At 37.1% G+C, this 27,189-nt stretch overlaps 4 protein-coding genes across 4 annotated transcripts; 3 read left to right on the forward strand and 1 right to left on the reverse strand.

Annotated features, from left to right (window-relative positions):
• The first annotated feature begins 967 nt into the window (after nt 1-967).
• LOC109215771 (cytochrome P450 82C4-like) lies at nt 968-4,236 on the forward strand. The gene is made up of 3 exons (XM_019379881.1): nt 968-1,485; nt 2,423-2,849; nt 3,484-4,236. The coding sequence occupies exons 1-3, from the start codon at nt 968-970 to the stop codon at nt 4,111-4,113; spliced, it is 1,575 nt and encodes a 524-aa protein (XP_019235426.1). The 3' UTR covers nt 4,114-4,236.
• Nucleotides 4,237-4,920: 684 nt separating this feature from the next.
• On the reverse strand, nt 4,921-7,324 carry LOC109215778 (myosin heavy chain kinase B-like). The gene is made up of 2 exons (XM_019379887.1): nt 6,780-7,324; nt 4,921-5,946 (listed from the first exon to the last, which is right to left on the reverse strand). Exons 1-2 carry the CDS (start codon nt 7,179-7,181, stop codon nt 5,122-5,124), a joined length of 1,227 nt encoding a protein of 408 aa, XP_019235432.1. The 5' UTR covers nt 7,182-7,324; the 3' UTR covers nt 4,921-5,121.
• Nucleotides 7,325-16,627: 9,303 nt separating this feature from the next.
• Nucleotides 16,628-17,548, forward strand: LOC109215772. The gene is made up of 2 exons (XM_019379882.1): nt 16,628-16,798; nt 16,925-17,548. Exons 1-2 carry the CDS (start codon nt 16,628-16,630, stop codon nt 17,546-17,548), a joined length of 795 nt encoding a protein of 264 aa, XP_019235427.1.
• A 556-nt stretch (nt 17,549-18,104) lies between these two features.
• LOC109215773 lies at nt 18,105-20,094 on the forward strand. Its single transcript, XM_019379883.1, has 7 exons — nt 18,105-18,319; nt 18,532-18,656; nt 18,720-18,871; nt 18,984-19,059; nt 19,152-19,645; nt 19,756-19,832; nt 19,917-20,094. Exons 1-7 carry the CDS (start codon nt 18,105-18,107, stop codon nt 20,092-20,094), a joined length of 1,317 nt encoding a protein of 438 aa, XP_019235428.1.
• Nucleotides 20,095-27,189: the final 7,095 nt, after the last annotated feature.

Consider the following 27,189-nt stretch of genomic DNA (forward strand, 5'->3'; position numbering starts at 1 on the left):
ACCGATAGTTTATTAAATATTTAACACAGATAAACAGTACTCAGTACTCACTTTTGATATTTAAAGGATCAAAAGTACTCAATAATATATTTAAGAGATTATTTTGAACCTACACCAAACATAAGGGACTATTTTTATCATTTTCACTTCTTTTAGGAGTACGTAAATTTGCACCAAAAGTTAGTTGTTTAAGGGTGTGTTTGGTACGACGGAAAATCTTTTTTAAATAATATTTTTTAATTTTTTCATATTTGCTTGGCTTAAATATTTTGAAAAAATATTTTTCTCATGAATTTTTTTTTTTTCTCGTGAACTCATTTTCCTCCAAATAGATGAAAAAGACTTCCCAACCAAAAAGAGGGAAAATATTTTTCTAAATGTTTTTCAGCCTTCCCACCTTATTCCCCACCCCACCCTCCACCTCCCCACACCAACCCCGGCCCCCCACCCTACACCCGCCACCCCCACCCCTGCCCCCACCACCCCTGCCCTCGCCACCGTCACCCCCATCTCTAGACCTCGACCTACTGCCTTCCCCGCCCTTATCCATTTCGTCTCCCATAGTGTTTGCTATATTTTCCAAAAAAAAAAATAAAGAAATTGCTACCTAACCAAACACCAAAAAATAAGAAAATTATTTATTTTTCAAGAAAATATTTTTTAGAAAAATATTTTTCGAGGAGAACATTTTTCTTCATATCAAACGCGCCCTAAAAATGGTTAAGTTCAGTGTGCATTTATACATATATATATACTCCATAATAATTCTATAGAAAGTCAATGAACCTGAAGTCAATGTAGCAGACAAACATGTAGCATGCCGTTAATGTGTAGAGAATGCTCCATGCAATATAACTCATCCAAAGTTGTTGAAACAAACCTATAAATTCATTTGAAAGTTCCCTCACAACTTAACACATATCCTTTCTTTCATTCCCCAATTAGTCTTTCACAAAGATATCAATACATGGACACCTATTTCTTGTTACCACTCCTTGGAGTATTCATTTTCTTATATTTTGTTTTCAAAAATAAAAACTCTACATGTAAAAAACATGCTCCTGAACCAGCTGGTGCATGGCCAATTATAGGCCATCTTCACTTACTAGGCGGCGCAGAACAACTTCTGTATCGGACACTCGGAGCCATGGCTGACAATTATGGTCCAGCATTTAACCTAAGATTAGGCAGTCGTCGAGCTTTTGTGGTGAGCAGTTGGGAAATGGCAAAAGAATGTTTTACTTTAAATGACAAAGCTTTGGCTAGCCGTCCTACAACTGTTGCTGCTAAACACATGGGTTATGGTTATGCAGTATTTGGGTTTGCACCTTATAGCACTTTCTGGCGTGAGATGAGAAAAATTGCTATGTATGAACTTCTTTCGAATCGGAGACTTGATACTCTTAAGCATGTTCAAGTATCAGAAGTGGAGATGGGGATCCAAGAGCTGTACAAATTGTGGGTCAACAACAACTCTGGCCACAGGTAAAATTTGAATCATGCTACAATTTATCTACAATTTCTGCAATATGTCTTCTTCTTCTTCGAGTTTCAATCTGAATTTCAGTCAAAATCAAGTCTAATTTTCACCAAAACCCCTCAAAATTGAGATATAAACTCCAAAACATATTCCCAATTATTTTCAACAACACCCAATCAAAATAAATAATAATTTTTGAAAACCCAAATTTGAATTCAAAGCTTCAAAGCTTTTTAATGGCTGTCAATAGTGGAATTGGTGCTTTCTTGTCTCTTTGAAGGTTTGTTCTTCTTCATTGAGAAAATTTAAAGCTGAAGGTAAATGTGTGTATGAACTTTGAAGATTTGACTTCAATTTTGATGAACTTTGTTGTTCTTCATTGATGAACTTCAACTGGAGTAAAATGGGGAACCAACTTTGTTGAAGGGTTTCTTCAATTTTCTGTGAATTTAGAGGGAGAATTTGGTTTCAGAAGATGGAAAATGGTAAAAAAAAAAAAACGTGGGTATGGGTAAAACGTGGGTGGGACTGAGGGGTTAGGAGAGAGAAACGTGCAGATTCCTTTAATTAAGGAGTAAAAAATGTACAATTAATTATACCCGTAATTAATTATGGTATAGAATTGGTAATTTGATATACTAAGTGTAATTAAGTCAAACCTTAAACATTAAGGGTAATAAGGTTTCTTATGTGGCATAGGAATGTAAAAATCTCAATATTTTATTCACAATTCAACGTAGAAATCAATATATTGACACAATATTCTTTGCGTTATATGGCCTTTTTGACGAAAACTGATAAAAATAATACAGGAAATTAGTAAATTAACATAAAAGATGTTTATATACAATTTTCTTCTATTCAATTGCTCCTAGGATAATTTCCTCTAATTCAACTTTACATTTATGTTAATAAAATAATTGACATGACCTCTAACTGCAGGCCGGTGCTTGTGGAACTCAAAAGGTGGTTTGAGGATTTAACTTTGAACGTAATTGTTAGAATGGTTGCTGGAAAGCGTTATTTTGGTGCAGGAGCAACATGTGATGATAATGAAGCTAGACGTTGTCAAAAGGCAATAAATCAATTCTTTCATTTGATTGGAATTTTTGTACCATCTGATGCTTTTCCAATTCTTGGGTGGTTTGATATAAAAGGGCATGAAAAGGCTATGAAAAGAACAGCTAAAGAGCTTGATTCTATACTTGAAGGCTGGCTACAAGAACACCGTGACAAGACAAAATTTAGTCATGAGGCTAAGAATGAAGGTGCACAAGATTTCATTGATGTTATGTTATCACTTCAAGAAGAAGGGAGACTCTCTAATTTTCAATATGATGCTGATACAAGTATCAAGTCCACTTGCTTGGTATGCTCTTAAATCTTCTGTGTCATTTTTGTTTCCGCCTGCTTAAAGTTGGTTCTTCGAGAAGCAGATATATATAGTGTAATAACCTCATCTAAAAGTTTAGATTATACTTTCTCCATTTTATTTTATGCTTCATAATTGATTAGACATGAAATTTAAGAATATAAAGAGAACTTTTGAATCTTGTCTTAAACTACAAGTGTTTATAGTATATCAAAAATTACTTTTTGAATCTTGTACATCTCAAACATGCCATGTCAATTAATATAAGGGAGAATGTCATTAGGAATAAAATGAGAGTGTTGAATTAAAAACTTATTAAATATAGAAAAATAACTTTTTTTTTCCTGATGAAACAAACTAAAAAAGAAAATAAAACACATGAATTGAAATAGATGGAGTGTCAAATATGAACTTTTTTAAGTCTTTATATTAATAAATAAATTTTTGCATAAAATTTGTTAACTTATTAATTTTTCAAGTTATTTGGTTTTACTGATATAGGCAAATACCCTTAATTAAATTTGAAATATGATGTGATTTGATAGTATAAATATTTTTAAGATAATGTCATTTTTTTAAAAGTCAAAACCATTTACAATTTGTTGTATACTTAATATTCTTTTTGGTCTAGGCGCTTATTCTTGGAGGCAGCGACACAACAGCAGGAACACTAACATGGGCAATTTCATTACTCCTAAACAATCCTGAAATATTGAGAAAAGCACAAGAAGAAATAGATCTTCATGTTGGTAAAGACAGACAAATTGACGAATCCGACATACAAAACTTAGCCTATATTCAAGCCATTATTAAAGAAACATTACGTTTATACCCTGCTGGTCCTCTATTAGGACCTAGAGAAGCCATGGATGAATGTGAAGTTGGTGGCTATAAAATTACCCCTGGAACTCGTTTAATAGTAAATGTATGGAAAATACAAAGAGATCCAAGAATTTGGGAAGATCCTGATTCTTTTAAACCAGACAGATTTTTTATGAGTAATTCAAATGTTGATGTAAAAGGCCAAGATTTTGAGCTCATTCCGTTTGGTTCTGGTAGACGATCTTGTCCTGGTGTATCTTTGGCGCTACAAGTTCTTCATTTGACATTGGCACGTTTTCTTCAGGCTTTCGAGTTTTCTAAGCCTGTAGACGATCAACTTATTGACTTGACGGAGAGCCCTGGTTTAACTATACCTAAAGCAACACCATTGGATGTTCTCATTATTCCGCGCCTCAGTGCCAATCTTTATGGCTGTTGATGCATCCATCGTATTTGCCTAATTTCCTTCATTAACAACAGATACAAGCAGAAAAATTTTATTTTGTTGCCTCACGCAACTGACACTAGTTGTATGAGAATCTTTTTTTGTCTCACAATTGTGTGGGTCCCAGAATTTTGTGGACCAGATTTGTAAGATATGGGTCCACAAATATGTGAGATAAAAAGAGGTCTCACACATCTAGTGTAACTTGTGTGAGACACAAAATAAAATCACTATGGATCTGTTCCAGTTGGCTCATTAGTTCATCCTTTTTACTTAATAAAATACAACTTTGTGCTTCTTTTTACATGAATAAAATATTGGAGATGTCATTTCTCAACATTGTTGTCGCCTATGACTCTTGGATAATGTTTGCAATTTCTTTATTTTTTCAACTTTATTCTGGATCATTTAGACAATTTATCATTAAAATATGTTAAGCTGTCAAACTAGTGCAACTCTCTTCCTTAATTCGAACTTGAAACAGAGTTCAATTAGAGGCCGTTTGGACATAAGAAATTTTCTTTCTATTTTCCAAAAGATTTTCACCTTTTTCCGAAATCAGCGTTTGTTCATACAATTTCCAATTTTCACTTGAAGATGCATTTTGGAAAATTTGAAAAACTCCGAAAACCTATTTTTCAAAATTCACTCACAAAACTTCAAAAGCAACCCAAAATTACATTCATGTCTAAACATAACTCAAAATTTCAAATACTATTTTCACTTGAAATTTTTTTTTTTACCCTTTTTTGGAATTTTACAATTCCTATGTCCAAACGCCCACTTAGTGTGCAACATATGAAAGGAAAAGTAAGCGCTTTATTCATCCATTATTAACCAAAATTAATTTTATATAGAAATCAATGGCCAACAAATTTACAAACCATTTAATTATATATCTCTTACCATTACATAATAACCCCCATCTTTAGTATTCTTCTCTCTTTGCAAGGAGTGTAACAGAAAACATAACAACACTTAAAAAGAATTAGGAATTAAATCCTATTGGACATGATCCTCATGTCCATTATGCATAATAGGTGCCATTTCTGAAACACTCCAAACCTTCACAGATTTATCAAGACTCCCACTATAAAGCACCCATTTTTGGTCATTTCTTGTTGACTCTTTATCCTCTTCCACTGCCAAACATTTCACTGGTCCATTATGACCTGTCAACACAGACAAACATGTATGAACTGACCCTTCTTTTCTCCAAACACATATTGTTTTATCTGCTGATCCACTAAAAACAAGATTTCCTGCTGATTCAAGACACAAAACAGCCAACTTATGACCTTTGAGTACACCCCCATGTGTCAATTTCTTCTCTTTTTCCCAAAAATTCACAACTCCATCTGATGATCCACAGTATACAACTGTACCAGACTTGTTAACTGTTAGTGCAGTCACAGCACATTCTTGATTCAAAAGGGTATTTACCAAAACATGTTTTATAATTTTTCCTGAAAATTCCCTTTGCCAAACTTTGACAGTTCCATCAGCTGACCCTGTGTAAACTATGCCATCAACACTAGCAACTACAGAATTCACTGCATCTTCATGTGCTTTGACAGATTCAAGACATTTTGAATTGTCAGCTTTCCAAACCTTAAATGTTCTGTCCCATGAAGCAGAGTAAAGAAGGCCATGGTTATGGTCCATGCTTAAACAAGAAATGGCATCCCAATGCTTTATCCAAATGGAAGCTCTGTTATGTTTGGCTGACATGAAGTAGTTGCTTGGCCTAATTGAAGCCTTGAAAATGTCAAAGAATGTTGGCAATGTTCCAGCAGGTTTATAACTGCTAGGATTGTTAGGTTGTACCTGTTGAGATGTAACACAATTAAGTAAATGATCATTTTAACTTGATGTAAGATAACATATCTCATTATCCAGGTTACTAATTCCACTTATTATAAGCGGTTAGTTAAAGTTATCTTTTAAATGGTCCTCATAATGTAAATAATCTTCTAAATTGTTAACGTGTAGAAATTAAACTCCTTAAGTAGACAAAAATGTGTCCTCTTCAAATACTTAAGCTTTTTAGATGAGGTGGTTACGTTCCTGTTCAATTCTCAACACCACCACCACCAACAACAATAACATACACAATATAGAGCCCGTTTGGATTGGCTTGTTTTAAGTGTTTTTAAGCTAAAATAGCTTTTAATCTATTTTGTAGTGTTTGGATAAAGTAAAAAAGTGCTTTTAAGCACTCGTTTTTAAGCTAAAATGACGAAAACAAGCCAAAAGCAAAAAGTTAGAATTCCTAACTTATGACTTAAAAGCTATTTTGACTTAAAAGTCACTTAAAACAAGCCCATCCAAACAGGCTCATAGTCCCACAAGTAGGTTCTGGGAAAAGTAGTTTGTAAGTAGACATTACCCCTACCTTATGTTGATAGAGAGGCCGTTTCCGACAAACCCTCGATTCAAAAAAATATGTAAATAGAAGAAACCACTAAAAAGAAGTCGTAACCACAACCAAAAAATAAGATAACCGGATCAAAATCTTTTTTTTACGTGCTTGGACCGTTAAAAAAATCAGGTGAAGGGGCCTGTTAAAATATTCTAACACAATTAAATAGATAAAAATTTATTCTCTCTAATAGCTAAAACTTTTAGATAAGAGGTGGTCATACAATTCAATATTTTACCTTCCAAACTCGAACTTTTCCATCTTGATGACCAGTGAAAATCTTATCACCTGAAATAATAATGGCTTTAACAAGACCACTATTGGATTTGAAAGCCGAGAATTCCTTCATATCCTTCCATACACGTATATTTTTGCTGTCGGAACCCGTGTAAAGAAGACCATTTTTAGTAGCCAAAGAATATATATGGCCTTCTTCACGAACAAGTGAACCAATAAGGCAAATTTTGGAGTTATTGTTGGAAACATCCTCGTCAAATTTGTCCAAATTGGGATTGTTAAGATGACAACTTTGGTTCCAAGGGGACATTTTCATAGGAGAACCTTCACAACTGAGACGATCATAAGCAGAGAACTTTTTTTTCCGTACGCTGAAATCTTCATCATTTATAGCAGAAGACATGTTAGGATCAAACTGTTTTTTTTTTTTTGACGAATTTAAAAAGCAAAAGTCTAGTCTTAATTATTAGAGAATATAATTATGGTGGATGGCCTTTTTTGGTTGTAGCTAGTATATCATTCTAGTTCTTCCACCATAAAGAAAAATGAATAAAATTTTCAAGTTAAAATGAGAAGAAAGAAGGAAAAAAGAGAAGATGATCGAGCAAAGCGGAGAAGAAAAGAAAATGATCGAAAGCAAATGAAGCAATGGAGAGAATGGAAGGGAGTTTTTGTAGGGAATATGAAACGATGGGAGGCGGGAGAGGAGAGAATGGTTTTCACTTGTATAATATCGGAATGGGAAAGTAGGGACAGATAATACCATACTATAAAAAATAAAAATTAGTAAATATATTCACACACAATGCTATATTAACAAACAATAGTATATTTTTCCGTATCATAGTATATAATTTTTATTTTCTATATAGTATGATAGTGAAAAAATATTTACACACAATAGTATATTTTTATTCTGCCACGGTGTAAAAATTTGTCTAGGGTAATTATATGAATGAAAAAATAATGAGCAATTACATTTTGACACATATAGATGTTTAACCAAAAAATGAATTTTTAGTCAAAGCTAAAATTTAGAAGAACTCGGGTTACTGATAATCAAGAAAATGAATAAAAAGAAGTAATTCTGGATAGCAAAATGGTAATCAAGAGAAACAAATAAATCAATGTCTATTTCAATAGTCTTTCGTGTCCTTACAACTGATCATATATCTCCTTTTTATAGGTACCTTTGAGAATATACGTTTTGCTCGAATCATAATGAGGCTATTATGAGTAATTAAAGATATTGAATGCTACGTTACACAATCATTACATTCAAAATATATTCTCTAACGTATTCAGCATTTAATGCTCATAAATGCCGTATCTGCACTCTTTTCTATTGTCAGATTCATTCCTTCTGATTTTCGGATATAAATGACTTACATAGGTACGGGCGCCGTGTTACTTGTCTGATGTCCCGTGCCTTTTCCTCTTTCTTTGCTCATATCTGTTGTAACTCCTGACTCGTGGCTAATTGCGATTCTTTGACCATTTGACTAATCCACGTGTCTTGACACGTCACCTTTATATATAAATATAATTTTCCCCAATACATATAGTCCCCCCCCCCCCCACTTTCCATTTATTCATCAGTTGAATATTTGGGAAGTGGATTTCAAAAAGAGAATTTTTGTCACCATTAATGCTCTGACAAAATTGACGCTTCAATTGTCACTTCCATTTAATACGTTACACACATGTCACCCTCTTATTGGTTTTACAATTTTGCAGCACTTTCTTAGGCTTTCTTTTCGGCTTTCCTGTTCACGAAGTGTCAGTTATCATTATTATGGCCCTTCCTTCATTGTACTTTTTCCTTTTGCCGGTTACCCATCAGTATAAATATAACTTCTTTACTTGTCTTTTACCACATAAAGCGTATCGAACACTTTAATTCTTCAAATCTCTATTCATTTCTTCTTCACTTCAGTCTTCTTCGTCATGACTTCACCAAACCCTAACCCTAGGAGAACCCCTATTTTAGATAACTTCCCCAACGCCCCCATTAGGCATAGAAGAGGGGGCAGACTCCGTAGCTTGGGATCTGCTCGCGGTGGTAGCTCATCCACGCCTTCTCCTAGTTCTGGTCCCTCTTCGAGAACTAGAGGTTCCCTTTCTCAAAGGTCTTCTTCTAGGAACAAAGAACCTTCTGAGCCCTTACGAGAGCCTCTAGTTGAAGAGATAGCTCCAACAAAACTATTTTTTCACCATGATAGGGAATCTCTTAGGAACCAAGTCGCTACTTTAGATCATGCCGATGCTTTCCCTACTCAGATTACAGAAATATTAGCTCATATAGTTCGTAAGGACTGTCACTGGAGTAGTGATTTTCCAATTATCATTCCCAATCCAAATCAGAGGATCACTTCCTACATGATTGGATTCTCCTTTGTTTATACATACCCTTTCACTTTAGGGTTTAGACCAGCCATTGACCTAGTCATTCTAGATTTTTGCCCTTTTTTCAAGGTTTGTTTGGGTCAAATTGGTCCAATTGTTTGGAGGGCTGTCGCCTGCTTGAGGCACCTCGCCAACATGGCAGATGTTGGCTTTACTTTCCCCCACCTAATTCACCTCTACTCCCCTAGGCTTTTCCGCAATGGCATTTTTACCCCTAGCAGCCAGGAGCAAGAGGGTTTTAGTGAGCCCCGAAGATGATAAAGACCATGGATGGTATGCTCGGTTTGTTGCTGCCCCCACTGCTGGTTTAGTGGGTGAAGATAACGTTCCCTTCCCTGAGAAGTGGAACTTTGCACGTAAGTGTTATATCTTTCTCGTGCCTTTTTCTTTCAAGCTTATTAGTTTCTCTAATGACGCTTCTTTTCTTTTCTCAGCAACCATGGGTGTTGTGGAGAATGTGCCCAACTTCCATGGTTGGGTAGAAAAATTATTGAGGACCGCTCCAATGGAGGGTAGGTCATGGAAAAACCTTTCCAACCGTTACGGTTGGAAAGTAAAGACTCATGGTAAGAGTTTCTATTTTATCTTTCACGTATATAAATATTTTCTCTTATTGTTATAACTTTTATCCTTCTTTTTATCAGGATTTGCTATTCGAGGGGTTACTGCTGAGGCAGTTGCGGCCTCTCGTGACTCTTTGGGTACTCGTACCTCTTCAGCCCGAGAAATAGTCTTGGGTTCTTCTTCTGCAAAAAGAAAAGCTACTGAAGAAGAAGACTCAGAAAAAGAGGATGAAGGAGGCTCCCTAGTGACGAGACCACGAGCTAGAAGACGTGTCGTATCTGACGACGAAGCTGAAATCTCACCTCGTCTTCCTCTCTCCGAGCCTGATGATACCCGCGTTATTATTCCTGATGATGACGTCACTTCACATCATACTCGTGAGTCCATTAACCAGCTTTTTATCAGTGGTTTTGATAGTGGCAACTTAGGGCCTGTTTTAGATGAACTTCCTTTATCTTCCTTTTCAACTCCTGCACCTGTGATTCTTTCTTTACCTGCCTCAACTATCTCTGTTCCTCTCTCTACTATTTTTACTCCTTCCATCGCTCCTCCCTTAACAATTCCCCCACCTATCGTTCACCATACGGAGGTGGGTTCTTCGAGTAGAAGTACTGCTATGAGGAGCGTTACTATTGAAGTCCCTGCTGATAGTAGCCTCTTGAGAAAGTCAGGTCAAGCTGACGTTTGGCTCGAGCCTTTAATTGGCCCAATCGAGAAAGCAAAACAAGAGAGCCATAGCAGCTTGACTTTAGAGAATGACATAGTGCATGCCTCTTTGAAGGTATTTTCTTTTTTTCTCTTCTTTACTTTGTAAAAATTTTTACCCTCAAGATTCTTATTTCCCTTCCTTTTTCCTTAGGCCAATCTTATTGGCACTGAGCTGATGAATAGAATCTCCCTCTTGGAGAAGGTAGCACGTGATTCTCAGTTGGAAGCAAACAATTGGAAGGAACAGTTTGACAGTGCTCAAATTAACATGGAGGATTTACAAGAGAGCAGGAGTACCTTGGAACAGCAAGTGCGAGCATTAACTTCGGAGCAAGCGGTGATCAAGGCTTCCTTGAGCCAAGCTGAGAAAAGAAAAAGAACGCCTTGAATCCTCCTTTTCGGAACAGCTATCTAAGGGTAGCGAGGAGAATAGGGCGTTGAAGGCTCTGTTGAATCAAAAAGAAGTTTATGCTGAGGAGCTTGTGCAAAACTTAACCCAANACGATATACCATTGATGTCTTCACCCCACTTATAACGTTGACAGTTACGTTTTGGGGGAAGGGGGTTTTGGAGGCTCCTGTCTGTTCTTCATATAAGCTTGTTTGCCTTTCTCACTGAACAACTCAGTAAGATACCCTTTTTTTAATAAGTGATCAACTTCGCTCTGTAAAAATCTGCAATCTGCCGTTTTATGTTCGTGGTCGTTATGAAACTCGCACCAATGATCAGGATTGCGCCTATTTGGATTCGATCTCATCTCCTTTGGCCATCGAACCTTATCTCCCATGCTTCTCAATACAGCTACGAGCTCGGAGGTGCTGACATTGAAGTTGTAACCACTGAACCTTGCTTTTAAATTTCGATCATCATCTCGCGACTCATGGTTATTTCTCTCGTTTCTAAATCTTGATGAAGAACCTGATTCTCTATTTCTAGATTTATGATCGTACCTTTGGTGATCTTGCTTTGACCGCGAGTCCTTTCCCACGGGTCCCATATAAGGCTCGTACCTGTTTTTACCGGATCTTTTTTCGTACTCTGAACGTCTCGAACTTACCTTTTCTTCTTTTTGAAATCGTGGAACGGTATCTTCCTCAATCCTCAGCTTCGTGCTATACCTGTTATAAACATCATTCCACGTTGTAGCGGGGAATTCTCGAAGGCTTTCCTTGAGTTTCCTCGTAGCTTCCGANCCTTTTCAACTCCCGCACCTGTGATTCTTTCTTTACCTGCCTCAACTGTCTCTGTTCCTCCCTCTACTATTTTTACTCCTTCCACCACTCCTCCCTTAACAATTCCCCCACCTATCGTTCACCATACGGAGGTGGGTTCTTCGAGTAGAAGTACTGCTATGAGGAGCGTTACTATTGAAGTCCCTGCTGATAGTAGCCTCTTGAGAAAGTCAGGTCAAGCTGACGTTTGGCTCGAGCCTTTAATTGGCCCAATCGAGAAAGCAAAACTAAAGAGCCATAGCAGCCTGACTTTAATGAATGACATAGTGCATGCCACTTTGAAGGTATTTTCTTTCTTTCTCTTCTTTACTTTGTAAAAAATTTTACCCTCAAGATTCTTATTTCCCTTCCTTTTTCCTTAGGCCAATCTTATTGGCACTGAGCTGATGAACAGAATCTCCATCTTGGAGAAGGTAGCACGTGATTCTCAGTTGGAAGCAAACAATTGGAAGGAACAGTTTGACAGTGCTCAAATTAACATGGAGGATTTACAAGAGAGCAGGAGTACCTTGGAACAGCAAGTGCGAGCATTAACTTCGGAGCAAGCGGTGATCAAGGCTTCCTTGAGCCAAGCTGAGAAAGAAAAAGAACGCCTTGAATCCTCCTTTTCAGAGCAGCTATCTAAGGCTAGCGAGGAGAACAGGGCGTTGAAGGCTCTGTTGAATCAAAAAGAAGTTTATGCTGAGGAGCTTGTGCAAAACTTAACCCAAGCACAAGAAGACCTTAGAGTCTCTGCTGATAAGATACGTGCTTTAGAGAGCTCTCATGCTTCCCTTCAAGCTTCTTGTAATTCCGCCTTGGCCGAAAATGAAGAGCTCAAGAATGAAGTTGCTGCTTGGGAAAAGGATTATGAGATCCTTGAAGAAAAATTTGATGTTGAGATAAGTTGGGCTTTTTTGAATTCACGTCGTGATACCCTAATTGAAGCTGGGCAAGAAAACTTCGACCTGGAGTCAGAATTAGCTAAGGTTAATGAGACCATTGAACAAGCTCAGCAAACAAAGGACTTTCCTTCTCCCGTGATTGAAGCTCCCGTGGTTGAAGCTCATACGGGTATCACATCTTCTTCAATCCCAATCGAACCTACTGCCACAAGCCAAGTTGAAACCATATCTGCCGATGCTCTTGCTCAACTTCAGTTCCCACATCTTCTTAGAAATATTTATCTTGAATTCCTTTTTTTTTGCAGGTACCACTTTGGAAAGTTGTGCTAGAAACCCTTGGCTTCATTTGAGGGTTTATTTTAGAAAAATTGTAATCAAACCCTTAGCTTCATTTGAGGGTTGGTTTTTGGAACGCAAGTCCCCAACTTTATGGGGCAGTTTGTATAAACAATTTCATAGTTTTATGACTAAGTTCGTACTTAGTCTTAAGTATTTAAGAAGTTTTTTGTGTTATTACCTTAGACTTCTGTTTATTCTATTCCTGCCTTTACTCTTAAGGACTTATAGAATGATTTGCATTTTTGTTTTTTGAAAATGCTTTTGTTAATCTCATGACTAAATAATTTAAACATGAGTTTTATAAAAGAGGGCCCTTTTATATTTCAAAACTTAATGAAGAAGAAGTCTCAACTTCATGATGGTGTTATCATACGATAAAAGAAATAGGAACACACATGTTTCTTTGTAATAACTTTGACAAGTTTTTATTTTTGAACCTTGACAAGCTTTTGAATAATACTTTACATGTATTTAAAGTACATCTATAACTTTCTCGTAACTGTTTTTCTTGTAACAGATTTTTAGGAAAAAATAATAAACACGAGGTTTTTCTGTATAACCCGTTTTAGTACATAGCTTTTACCCTAACTACAATAAGGTTTTCTTTAGCCTTGGCTCNAAATAGATTATCAGATTCCCGGTAACGGAACCAATTTGTTTAACCAAAAAATGGATTTTTAGTCAAAGCTAAAATTTAGAAGAACTCGGGTTACTGATAATCAAGAAAATGAATAAAAAGAAGTAATTCTGGATAGCAAGATGGTAATCAAGAGAAACAAATAAATCAATGTCTATTTCAATAGTCTTTCATGTCCTTACAACTGATCATATATCTCCTTTTTATAGGTACCTTTGAGAATATACGTTTTGCTCAAATCATAATGAGGCTATTATGAGTAATTAAGACATTGAATGCTACGTTACACAATCATTACATTCAAAATATATTCTCTAACGTATTCAGCATTTAATGCTCATTAAATGCCGTATCTGCACTCTTTTCTATTGTCAGATTCATTCCTTCTGATTCTCGGATATAAATGACTTAAATAGGTACGGGCGCCGTGTTACTTGTCTGATGTCCCGTGCCTCTTCCTCTTTCTTTGCTCGTATATGTTGTAACTCCTGACTCGTGGCTAATTGCGATTCTTTGACCATTTGACTAATCCACGTGTCTTGACACGTCACCTTTATATATAAATATAATTTTCCCCAATACAATAGATAGATGGCCGTCATTACTACGAGGCCAAAGAGATATTTAATTTGGATGGTAAGACCGTAGGGGTGTCAATGAATATTTAAAAATCGACCATACTGATCGAATTATACCGTATCGAACCGATTTTTAGGTTTCTTTTAATAAAATTGTAGAGTTTTACAAAATTTATAATCGTACTAATAATTAGGGTAGATTTTTTATTTTCTGAAAATAAACCAAAAAAATACCGAACCGTACCGAATAAATTTACATGTAGAAAATATATTTATATATTAAGTTTAAAAATAATAAAGCATTAATTTTTTTTGGCATTGGAATTATAAAAGTGGTTAAAAGCCAGCGAGTAATTAAACTCAAAATCCTAATTCCCAAAACTATTATGCTACTCCTATTGAAACTAAATTTGGATTATCATCTTGTGGTTGTTTCTTTAATTCTAGTAGAAACTTGTGAATTGTTGTAGCTACCAATTCACCCTACTATCTTTGCGATGCTTGGGAAATCCATGTTTAGATTAGAGTAGAATTAAAGAGAGCTTGTTTTTGAACCCGTGGCTCGGGAAAAGATTTCGCGGTTAGCATAGGAATATACCTAACAATCTTGCTTAGTTGAATGACGTATTATATTCGTTCATGATAGATTCAATATCATAGGAATATAGGGTTGATATATTATGGATAGACGGATAGTATTGTGGGAACATGCTATTTATATAAATGATCCGGTCAACTAGCAACCATAGATAATTCGGATTAACGAGTGTGATTATTGAACTTAATAGGATTGTTAAACCAACCACAACCCTAGAATTTGCATCTCCTCTAAATTAAAGTCTCATCATATCCATTCGCATTCTTGTCAAATTAGTTGTTACTTGTTTAATTTTCGCAATAGTAGATTAATAGAAAAACATCACTCTTGATTATATTGGACAATTAATTGATTTTAGTTTGCTTAGTTAACGATTAATCTAAGTCTCTGTGGGTTCGACATCCGACTTTCGAGTCACTTTATTACTTAACAACCACGTATACTTGCGTGCGTGTTTGGTCCCAATAAGTTTTTGGTGCCCTTGGCGGGGACTTATTTATTGATTGTTTATTTTTAAGTTTTTATTCATTATTCGTTCAAGTTTTAATTTTTAGTTTGCTTTATTTGTGATAACGCGGGCTCTTCTCTTGAATGCGGAGGAGTAGCAGTGCAAACAATCTCCTTCCCCTTGATCCTGAAATCAAATGAACACTTCACAGATTGGGGAGGGAAGTCGAAGCTAGAACTAGAATCGAAAGAGAGTTGGACATCGTTGTTCAACCACAGCCAATAGAGATGGCAGGTAATGAAGAGCGTCCGGTGATAGAAGCTGCAAGGCCCAATCTTGATAATTTGACTCAGGCTATTGTGTAGCCTGATATCACGGGTCACTTTGAACTCAAACAGTACATGGTACAGCTGATTCAGTCCATAGGGCAGTACGTGGGTCTATCTCATGAAGATACGCAGAGGCACATTCAGAACTTCCTAGAAATTACAGACACTTACAATTATCCGAACGTTTCCAAGGACTATGTCAGGCTGACATTGTTTCCCTTTTCATTGCTGGGAAGCTAAGGAATGGTTGCAAAAGGAACTCGCGAACTCAATGCATAATTGGGATGATCTAGCAAGGAAATTCTTAATCAAGTTTTTTCCCACTAAAAAGACAAAGTCCCTAGGAGTCAGATTCTTAGTTTTCAACAACGAGATGGCGAGACACTTCGACAATCTTGGGAAAGATACAAGAAGCTACTCAGAGACTGCCCACATCATTGTCAAACTGATGAGGTGTTGGATCACACTTTCGTTGATGGGTTGGACGAGGCATCAAAGATAAATCTTGACTCAGTATGTGGGGTAAGTTGCATGGCAAGACCGTATAGTGAGTTCCAGATCCTGCTAAACAATTTTACTGCTAATGATAATAATTTGCAAAGAGATGGGGAACGACGAAGAGCACTTAAACAAAAGGCAACAAGTGTAATTAAGCTTGATGATCTCTCAGCCATGAGGGCAGATATAGCGAGATTAGCAAACCAGATGAATAAAATGACAATGCACTAAGCACAACAGATGCAGCATGTGCAACAGATGTCTACTTACTGCGAGTTATGTGGTGAAGGTACACGATTGACATATGCCCCGTGAATCCTGAATCCATCTACTTTGTGGGGCAATAAGCTAGAGGGCCGACGAATCAAAATGCTCAATATGGTAACACATACAATCCGAACTGGAGGAATCATCATAACCTCTTTGGGGTGGAAATCAGAATATCAGACCTCAAGCTAATTACAATCAACCACCTAAACCTCCACAGCAAGCAGAAGAGAGTTTGACTGACATGATGAAAAAGCTCTTGATAGAAAATCTGAAGGTTATAACTGAGAATCAACAAGCTAGGCTGATAATCAACAATTGCGCACAGAGTTCAGAAATCTAGAGAGGCGGTTTGGGAAAATGGCTAACAATCAGAATACTAGACGTGCTAGAGCTCTCGCAAGTGATACAGAGAAAAATCCTCAAGTCAATGTAGTGACGTTGAGAAATGGGAAAGGGTTGGTAAAAGTGTCTAAGAAGAAAAATGAGCAGTCTGGGCTTGAAGAACAAAAAGTGCCAAAACCTGTAGAGGTAGATGAGAGAAACAAAACAGAGTCTGAGTATATATCAGAGAGGGTGCCGCCCCCTTTCGCTCAAATATTGAGAAAGGATAATGATGACCACTTGTTTCACAAATTTGTAGATATGCTAAATTAGATGCACTTGAACATCCCTTTGGTGGACATGCTCCGAGAGGTACCAAAAGATGCAAAATATATTAAGGATATAGTGGAAAATAAGAGGAGGTTAACTGAGTTTGAGACCGTCGCACTTACTAAGGAGTGCACTTCCAGGTTTCAACATAAGCTTCCACAAAAGCTTAAGGATCCGAGTAGTTTTACCATCCTCGTGAGGATTGATGAAATTGATGTGGGTAGAGCCTTGTGTGATTTGGGTGCAAGTTTCAATCTGATGCCGTTGTCAGTGTTCAAACAATTAGGCTTAGGATCTTCGAGACCCACCACGGTGATGCTACAGTTAGCTGATAGATCTTATGGTTATCTTGAGGGGGTAATTCAGGACGTCTTGTTGCAGATTGGGAAGTTTATTTTCCTTGTAGATCTTATCATCCTTGACTATGAGGATGATGAGTTAGTTCATATCATCTTAGGACGACCTCTTTTGGCCACTGGAGATGCAATTATCAAAGTCCAAGAAGGTGAGATGATCTTGAGGGTGGACAATGAAGAAGCAGACTGCAATGTATGTCGATCTATTCAGTTGCCTCGTCATTGTGAGGACCTGGCCATGATTTCTGTGGTGGAGATAAATGAACCATAAAGCCAAGTGTATTTAAAGAAGATGCACTAGAAAAGGCATTGATGTTGTTCAATCATGTGGAACTTGAAGAAGAGGTTGAGTAGATGTTGCAAATTCTTGATGCATCTTGTGAATAGATAAGGGAAGGATCCCAGTTTGAGCTTCATTATGCATATTTGGGAAGTTCTAACACTTTACCTATGATTGTTTCTTCTCATTTGTCTAAATTGCTGGAAGAAAAGCTCTTAAGGGTGCTGAGGGAGCACAAGCATGCCATTGGTTAGACAATGTCTGACATAAAGGGTATTAGACCTGCTTCTGCATGCACAAAATACTCATGGAAAAGGGACACAAGCCTAGCATGGAACATCAACACCGCCTAAATCCAATCATGAAAGAGTCGGTAAGAAAAGAAGTGATTAAGTGGCTCGACGCAGGTATAGTATTTCCTATCTCTGACAGTAAGTGGGTAACCCCTGTTCAATGTGTACAAAAGGGGGGAGGGGTATGACTGTTGTAGTGAATGAAACAAAATGAATTAATCCCAACTAGGACTGTGACCGGTTGGCGAATATGCATGGATTATGGGAAGTTGACTAATGCTACACGAAAAGATCACTTCCCTTTCCTATTCATTGATCAAATGCTTGACACGTTAGCCGGACAGGAATACTATTGTTTCCTTGACGGCTATTTAGGGTATAATCAGATTGCTATTGCCCCTGAAGATCAAGAAAAGACCACTTTTACATGCCCTTATGGAATTTATGCCTTTAAGAGAATGCCATTCGGGTTGTGTAACGCACCTGCGACTTTTCAAAGGTGTATGATGGTTATTTTCACCAATATGGTGAAACGGTTTGTGGAGGTCTTTATGGATGATTTTTTTTGTGTTTGGTTCTTTTTTTGATGAATTCTTAATCAATCTTCCTAAAGTTCTTGCTAGGTGTGAGGAGACAAATCTGGTACTGAATTGGGAAAAATGCCATTTATGGCACGTGAAGGTATATGCTGGGGCACAAGGTGTCCAAAGAAGGACTGGAAGTTGACAAAGCTAAGGTGGAAGCAAATGAAAAGTTTCCACCACCAATCTCAGTGAAAGGATTTAGGAGTTTTCTGAGACATGCAGGTTTTTATCGTTGATTTATAAAGGATTTCTCAAAAATTTCCTCTCCTTTATGCATGGTGTTAGAGAAGGATTTGCCGTTCAAGTTTGACGATGCTTGTCTGAAAGCATTCGAGGAGCTGAAAAAGAAGTTAGTGAGTGCACTAACCATAGTGGCTCCTGACTGGAACAAACCATTTGAGCAGATGTGCGGCGCTAGTGATGGTGCAATTGGGGCCGTATTAGGCCAAAGGAGGAGCAAAATATTTCACTCCATTTACTACGCAAGCAAGACTCTCACTCCTGCTCAAATAAATTATACTGTGACATAAAAGGAGTTGATTGCTGTAGTGTGGGCGTTCGATAAATATTGGGCCTATTTGGTTGGCAGCAAAGTCATCGTCTACACAGACCATGCAGCCATCAGGTATTTGTTTGAAAAGAAAGATGCTAAACCAAGGCTAATTCGTTGGGTTTTACTCTTGCAGGAATTTGACTTGGAGATCTGAGACCGTAAAGGAACAGAGAATCAAGTGGCTGATCACTTGTCCAGGTTAGAAACTCGAAATCATGTAGTTGAGGTAGATGTCATCAAGGAAACCTTCCCAGATGAGCAATTGTTGGCCGTTACTACTAGGGAGGTGCCATGGTATGCATATTTTGTAAACTATCTAGCAAGTGGAGAAATGCCGCCTGATCTTGAACCTCATGTTAAAAAGAAGTTCTTGCGAGATGTGAGGTCATATGTGCGGGATGAGCCATTTCTGTTCAAATCTTGTATTAATCAATTAATGAGAAGATGTGTTCCCGAATCTAAAATAAATGCTATCTTACATGACTGTCATGCATCGCCTTATGGTGGTCATCATGCGGGTGACAAAACGGCAGCAAAGGTTTTGCAATCAGGTTTCTATTGGCCTAGCTTGTTCAAAGATGCCCATGAGTTTGTAAGGAGGTGTGATAAATGCCAGAGAACAGGAACAAATACGAAAGGCATGAGATGCCATTGCATGGTATTATGGAGGTTGAAATCTTTGATATGTGGGAAATTAATTTTATGGGTCCGTTTCCCTCGTCCAGTGGGTGTAAGTACATTTTGGTGGCCGATGACTATGTGCCGAAGTGGGTGGAGGCCATTGCTCTTCCTACCAATGATGCCAAGGTGGTGGTCAAATTTGTGAAAAAGCATATCTTTACAAGGTTCGACACCCCGAGAGTGATGATAAGTGATGGGGGTACCTATTTCTGTAATAAGCTATTGGATAATGTCTAAGAAAAATACAGGGTCAGACATAAGGTTACAACCGCTTACCATCCTCGGACTAGTGGACAAGTTGAAGTGTCAAATAGAGAGATAAAGCAGATTCTGGAGAAGACGGTTAGTGCAAGTAGGAAAGATTTAGCTGCAAAGCTTGATGATTCTCTATGGGCATACCGGACCGCCTACAAAACTCTAATCTGAACCTCCCCTTACAAGCTGGTTTATGGGAAGACATGCCATTTTACCGGTAGAACTTGAGCACAAGGCCTATTGGGCGATAAAAAAGCTGAACTTTGATGCAGATTTAGCGGGTGGAAAACGGTTGATGCAATTGAACGAGCTTGATGAGTTTTGCTTGCACGCGTATGAGAATGCCAAGTTATATAAAGAAAAGACCAAGCGCTGGCATGATAATCATATCCATCATCACGAGTTCGAACCGGGCCAATTCGTTCTTTTGTTCAATTCGAGGTTGAGACTCTTTCCTGGGAAGCTCAAATCGAGATGGTAGGCCCCGTTTGAGGTAGTGAGAGTCACTCCACATGGTGCAATTGAGTTGTGCATTTTAGGTGGCGAGAGAACGTTCTTAGTGAACACACAAAGAGTAAAGCATTATTATGGAGGTGACTTTGATCGTCAGAAGTCAAAGGTGTTACTCGCCAATGATTAGACAAGATTCTGCGTCGTGCCGCGACGTTAAATCAGGCGCTTGTTGGGAGGCAACCCAGCTTTACTGCTTTCTTTTAGTTTTGATTTTTCTTCTTATTGTATTATTTTTGTTGTGTGGTTTTATTTTGTAGGATTTTGAGAATAGGAAGCAAAGCTATAGGAAGTGTACAAAAGTGAGCTAGATGGTTGGAGCTAAGTGTGGGGTGCGCGCGCAAAAGACCATGCCTGGGGGAAGTCTGAGTACCTCGTGAGCCGCTATTGCTTCGGCCTTTGGCCTTCCAGGGAGTTTCTTGTCCATCCTCATTATTATTTTGCTTTATTTGTGCATTGGGGACACTGCACTCCTTTAAGTGTGGGTTGGGAGAATTTCTCTAGATAATTAGTAGTAGTGTGTAAGAAAAATATTAATTTTTATTTTTATTTTCGTATATGTGTAGTATAGCTCCTAAAAAAAATACGTGCAGAAAAATTGGACTTTTTCCGACGATGGATCTCATTCAACAGGTTTTTTGAGGGATTTAAGTCGAAAGGAAAAAAGAAAACAAGATTTTCTTTTGTTAGGTAGTGTAATAATTTCCCCTTGGTTTTTCTTTGTGCTGCGATTCTTTTCCAAGGGTATTGTTTGAAACGGGTGTAGTTAGTTTTTTTAGGAGCAGGAGCCATTGTGCTATGATTTGAATTGAAGCAATATCTCTTAATTTTGTTATGCCTTGAGAATAGTGTGTACTTTGGTTGTGACGCTTAGGCTCAATTTTTGACTCTTGTATAAGTACCTTAAATTGTATGATCTTAACTTTTCTTAACTGCTGGACTAGAGTGTCTTGATGATTCCAATTCTGAATAAGTTATGTGCCATGTGTGTGTAAGGTTTTTTGTTAACTGTGCATAGCATTTGATGTCTAGAACTTACCTCATGTGTTTGCAAAGCAAAATAGTAGTTTTGTTCAGTCTTGGAAGTGATATAGGCGCTTCTTTATTGAACCAGTTATATGTTTTACCCGCCTAATTGTTATGTATCGTAGTTAACCCCTTTAAGCCTGTAATCCTGTTTCTTTGGCAACCACATTACAAGCCTTATCCATTTATTTGAATTAACCATCTATTTGAATATTTTCACCTCTCATGAGCACTTGAATTGTAATGAACTTTGTAAAAGTTAGAGTATGGGGTGGTTGGTTTGGCTTTTGAGTGGAACTAACGAAATAAGGAGAAAGGTTCAATGTTTCAAAAAAGTAAGAGCTACTTGAATTGGAAAAGAAAAAGAAAAAAAATTAAATTTAGATAGTTGTATTGCTGTGCAAATATTCCTCGATAGTGGTGACTCTTGATGTAATTGTGCTTAAAGAAGTATGGAGTTAATAAATATTGATGTTAAGGTGGAGTTATGGTTTGACATAAGTGTCGGGTTTCAAATGTTAAAGTGTATGTATTAAAGTGTTTAGCGAGGTTTAGTCACTATTATATCTAAATGTATCCTGCCCGTCCTGCATCCTACATTACAACCAAGTAAAGTTCTACTTGATCCTAGTCAGAATGAGCTATATTAGTAGAGTAGTACACTACAGGCAAGCCTATGGTGCATCTTTTGTGGCATATGAATGTTATTTCTGAGAGTGAGTGAATTCTGTCTATCTTGAGTTCCTAATTGTTCTTAAAGGTTATTGTGTGTGGAACTACTCTCTTTTGTTGGGTGATGGCACTTGATTCATGAAGGAAAGGTAATATCATTGACCTCTATGTTAGAGTAAGTGAGTGAGTTGTGAATAATGTGTCGTACTTGTGAATCAAATCTTGAGGTGAAGATGTTACACTCTTGTACTTAGTCTATTTTAAATATTCTTAGTGTGATGAGTTAGGAGAATTGGTTAAAAAGGTCATGTCTATATAAAGTGTAGTTTGATTGCTCGAGGACGAGCAATGCTTTAAGTGTGGGGTGTTGATGATAGTCTATAATTACGTATTTTAGTCGCTTATCGCACTTTAATTTACTACACTTTAATTGAGTTTGAGCTTTAATCGCTGGTGTTTTGCACTAATTGCGTATTTTATGCCTTGTAGGAGCGAATCCGAGCTATGTAGATGTTATGAAATGAATTTGAGCTATTTGGAGCTTTGAAGTCTAAGCAAAAGCCCAAGGGATTAAGCCGGGATCGCGTTCGGGGGTCGAGAACCACGTCCGGATATCAAAAAGTCAAGAAAAATTCGGACTCTGAGAAAACAATACACGCGCGGCGCGTGGGGCGGCACGTGGGCGCCTTGCCTGTGCAAATCCTGCTGTTATCAATTTTACACGCTCTCTGACAAACCCCACTACCACACCACGTGGCGCGCCGCCCTGTGCGGCGCACCTGTGCAAATTTTATAGAGCTGGAATCCTATTTCTCGCAGGAAAAGGTGTTTCGTCTGGACCCGACCCTACTTAGTATAAATACATGTAAAAACGCTATTTTGAGGACTTTTGATACATCTTAGACCTTGGGAGACTATTTCGGAAGGAGAAGATGTTTGAAACATTCTAAGGAGGAGAAAATAATCGAGTTCTTCGTTCCTTCATCTTTTTTTTTTTTTGTAATTTGTTTATGTAAAATACTTGGAAAATTGTTGCTAGGAACATGAGTGGCTAAGCACTCTAATTTCTAGGGTTGTAGTTGACATGATTATTAACGTTTATTAATTACATCTCTGTTAATTCCGATTATCATCTTGTGGTTGTTTCTTTAATTCTAGTTTTAACTTGTGAATTGTTGTAGCTACCAATTCACCATACTATCTATGTTATGCTTCGGAAAGCCATGTTTACATTAGAGTAGAATTAAAGTGAGCTTATTTCTGAATCTGTGGCTCAGGAAAAGATTTCGCGGTTAGGATAGGAATATACCTAACAATTTTGCTTAGTTGAATGCCGTATTACATTCGTTCATGATAGATTCAATACCATATGGATATAGGGTTGATATATTATGGATAAACAGATAGTATTGTGGAAATATGCTATTTATATAAACGACCCGGTCAACTAGCAACCATAGATAATTCGGATTAACGAGTGTAATTATTGAACTTAATAGGGTTGTTAAACCAACCACAACCCTGAAATCTGCATCTCCTCTGAATTAAAGTCTCATCATACCCATTTGCATTCTTGTCAAATTAGTTGTTACTTGTTTAATTTTCGCAATAGTAGATTAACAGAAAAACATCACTCTTGGTTATCTTGGACAATTGATTGATTTTAGTTTGCTTAATTAACGATCAATATATGTCTCTATGGGTTCGACATCCGACTTTCGAGTCACTTTATTACTTGACGACCACATATACTTGTGTGTGTGTTTGGTCCCAACATGATTTATATTTTCTTTATCTTACCTTAGTTTCTTTTATGCTGTTGTAGAATAGTTGATGGATCTAATACTCTGGCCATTTTTTATGGTTTCTTAATTCATCACCCTTTAAACAGTAAAATTATCTAGAGATATTTGCGAAATTCTGTAAAAGTATGTATGTTATTGCATTCTACTTCCACTAGTGAGTTTTTCCTGACATTTAGAAAAAATACCGAAAATTAAACGAACCATACCAATACCGAGAGAAACCGACATGATTGGGATGCTTTCGGAAAGTCTAATTTTGATTATACATAATAAAATACCGAAAATTGATATGGTACAAATTTTATAAAATAACTAGCCGCACCGAATCACCCCCAGTAACAGCCCACATTTGGTTCAAATAAAATGATCTCCTATATGAACCGTTACAATTTAAATAAGAAAAATTGATCTTGCATAGATCTTTTATATTTATTATCAATTTCTTGTGTTATATTCTGTTGATCTTTTATAAAAAAAAATTATATAACAAAAATAATATTTGTAATGTCTCATAAAATTGACCTTCTAATGTTTGTTTGTTTGAGAAATATTCCTTTACCAAAAATTGTAGAAATGCGCATTTGTGTCATTGTGTTGGGTACTGCATTCTAGTCTACATTTTAGTGGTACGTACTCCTGTTATTGTTTTTATGGTCATTTCTTTTAACTTGATATAAACATAATACTATTATTTCATATTTAAATAAATTTAATTGAAACTTTTTATCGCACTTTTAATAATGCACTTTTATAATTATGATATGTCACAACATGTTAAGACAACGAGGTCTAGTAATAATTTTTAGTATGTGCCAAAAGTTGATTTAATTTTTAGACTTCACGCCAAATTAACGTTGTATAAAATGAAATCAAGAGAGTACCACTCCATCACTAGCTTGTCACGTCACGTCATTCTTTTGCGATTCTAAGCTCTGTATTTGTGACACGAGAGTACCTAGATTCACTGTAAATTATAAACGTCATATAATTAACCAAGCAAGTCTTTCTCTTCTCTGGAAAATTTCTAAGTAGCATACACCAATACAAATTCTCCAAAAAAAGGCAAAAGAATCAAACTAAAACTGAACCATTTCGTATGCCTACCCACTTGAATTTTCTGGCAATTCACGGAAGGTACTTATTTACCCGTAAAACGGTACATTTGAATTTATACGTAATTTTTAGACAAATAAATTAATTTGATCCTGAAATAATAAGATAATTGAAGAAATATACGATACTTAGCCTTGAGATGGAGACGAAATAGCAGAAACGGTGGTTCCAGGAGTAGGCTTCCGAGCACAACGACAATGAAAACAAAAAGCAAGAAGATAAAATTGTTTTAAGCTTTGGATAGAGTATAGCATAAGTTTGCCAGAAAACTCATATCCTCTACAATGTAACTGAGCTCACTATTTATAGCTACGTCTAGGGAAGGAGATCCTAGTATTATGCCTTTCTTTAATGTCAATTATGAGGGTCATTGATGAAGATGTAACAGTAAATATAAATGTCAAATTCCTTGTAATAGTCAATCATACTTAATGCTGTGGAATATTCTCCATTGAATGCATCTTTAATCGTACCGGGTGAAGAGTATTTATTGCATCCTTATGCGCGTTACTCACTCCGGTGACAGACGGGACAAATGCCTTTGGTTCTGGTTATCCCCCATCTTAGGTTCCACGTGTCCTTCTTTTGAGCGGTCACGTAGCATTGCATATTTTACCCTATACAGGTAGTCCCCCTGCTTTCCGGTAACATAACTTTGTGCACGGGGAAGTTGGTAGAAACATTCTTTTAGCGGGAAGTACCAACACTTCTAGTTCAATTCCAACCATCAAACACCACCCACAACCTGTCTACGGAGCTTTTAAGTACAACAAAAGAGTAGTATGGAAGTGCCGACAACAAGGCCCCTGCTATAACTCAAAACACAAAGTACAACATCAAGTGACATCATGCCCGAAATAGAGTAGGGCTCACCAAAACCTGCTGAAAAGGAAGCAACTGCTAACGAGGACTAAAGTTGCCCGCTGATGAACTACCTGCATCCATTAAAGATGCAGCGCCCCCGACAAAAGGGACGTTAGTACATGTGAAATAATACTAGTATGTAAAGCTAAATGTCCTCTTTCAAAATAGAATGCCAATATAAAAAAGAAAAAAACCATAGAAACAGCAAGTCACAATCAACAATATCCAAATGCCCAGTTAAAATATAACAATTTTCAAAATACAAAAATAAAATATATTTTTGGTTGGGAGATCATTAGCACTGATATATCATCGTATTTTCAGCATGGAGTGCGATCTCCGCCCGATCGACTAGGCCATATCTCCACGAACAATGTGGATTGACAGGTGATACGAAAGAAAGGTGTTACCAAGAGTAGGAACCGCCATGCGCGCAACATGGTATCCGATCTCCACCCGATCGGCTAGGCCGCCTTCCCACATATATCGTGTGGGTCGACTTCATCTTTTCAATTCACAGCTATCATCAATCTCATCCCAATAAAGGGAAATAGTCACAATCACATCAATATTTCATTCTCATCCCAAATAAGGGGAATAATCACAATCCACTCCTACACTGGCACGTTTAGTTTCGGGTGTGGGCCTTACGACTCACCCTTCCTCGATTTGCTAATGGTACTCCCAAAAATATCTTTTTATTTGTGCACACAAAGACACATAAATACAAGAACATTCACCTCATAGCCTTTCACACTATATATAGTTTTATTACTACTTTCAACCACACTCGTATGATTCTCCATTCAAGGCACGGTGGCCGTAATTCATATTCCACACTTTCATTTCTTTACTTTCTAGGATCATCATTTCAGCATCAACATATAGAATATTCTGGAATCATAACTTCAAATTCATTAGTAATGAAAAGTTTAAACACAAAAGGTTTTCCCCCAAAGAATTGGGCAAACTGACCAACAATAGAAACACACATTAAAATCATAAACGAGCAATACATCATTTATTCTTCAAATACTCTTTTCCAAAAAGGGCAATGCACAATGTCGACACATGAGCATGTAATAACTTTAATCACATTGGATATATTGATAAAGGAGAGCATGGTAATTTACGATTTAATCACGACTTCAAATCAATGCACTAGTTACAACAACCATGGCCACACTTTATATCGCACTCTTGCTTCTTCTACTTCCGAACTTAGTCATAGTTTATCAACAATAAGGACACTTGGAAATCGAGATTTGATATGTAT

This window comes from Nicotiana attenuata, unplaced genomic scaffold (assembly GCF_001879085.1).
Source record: "Nicotiana attenuata strain UT unplaced genomic scaffold, NIATTr2, whole genome shotgun sequence".
In the NCBI taxonomy this organism is placed as follows: Eukaryota; Viridiplantae; Streptophyta; class Magnoliopsida; order Solanales; family Solanaceae; genus Nicotiana; species Nicotiana attenuata.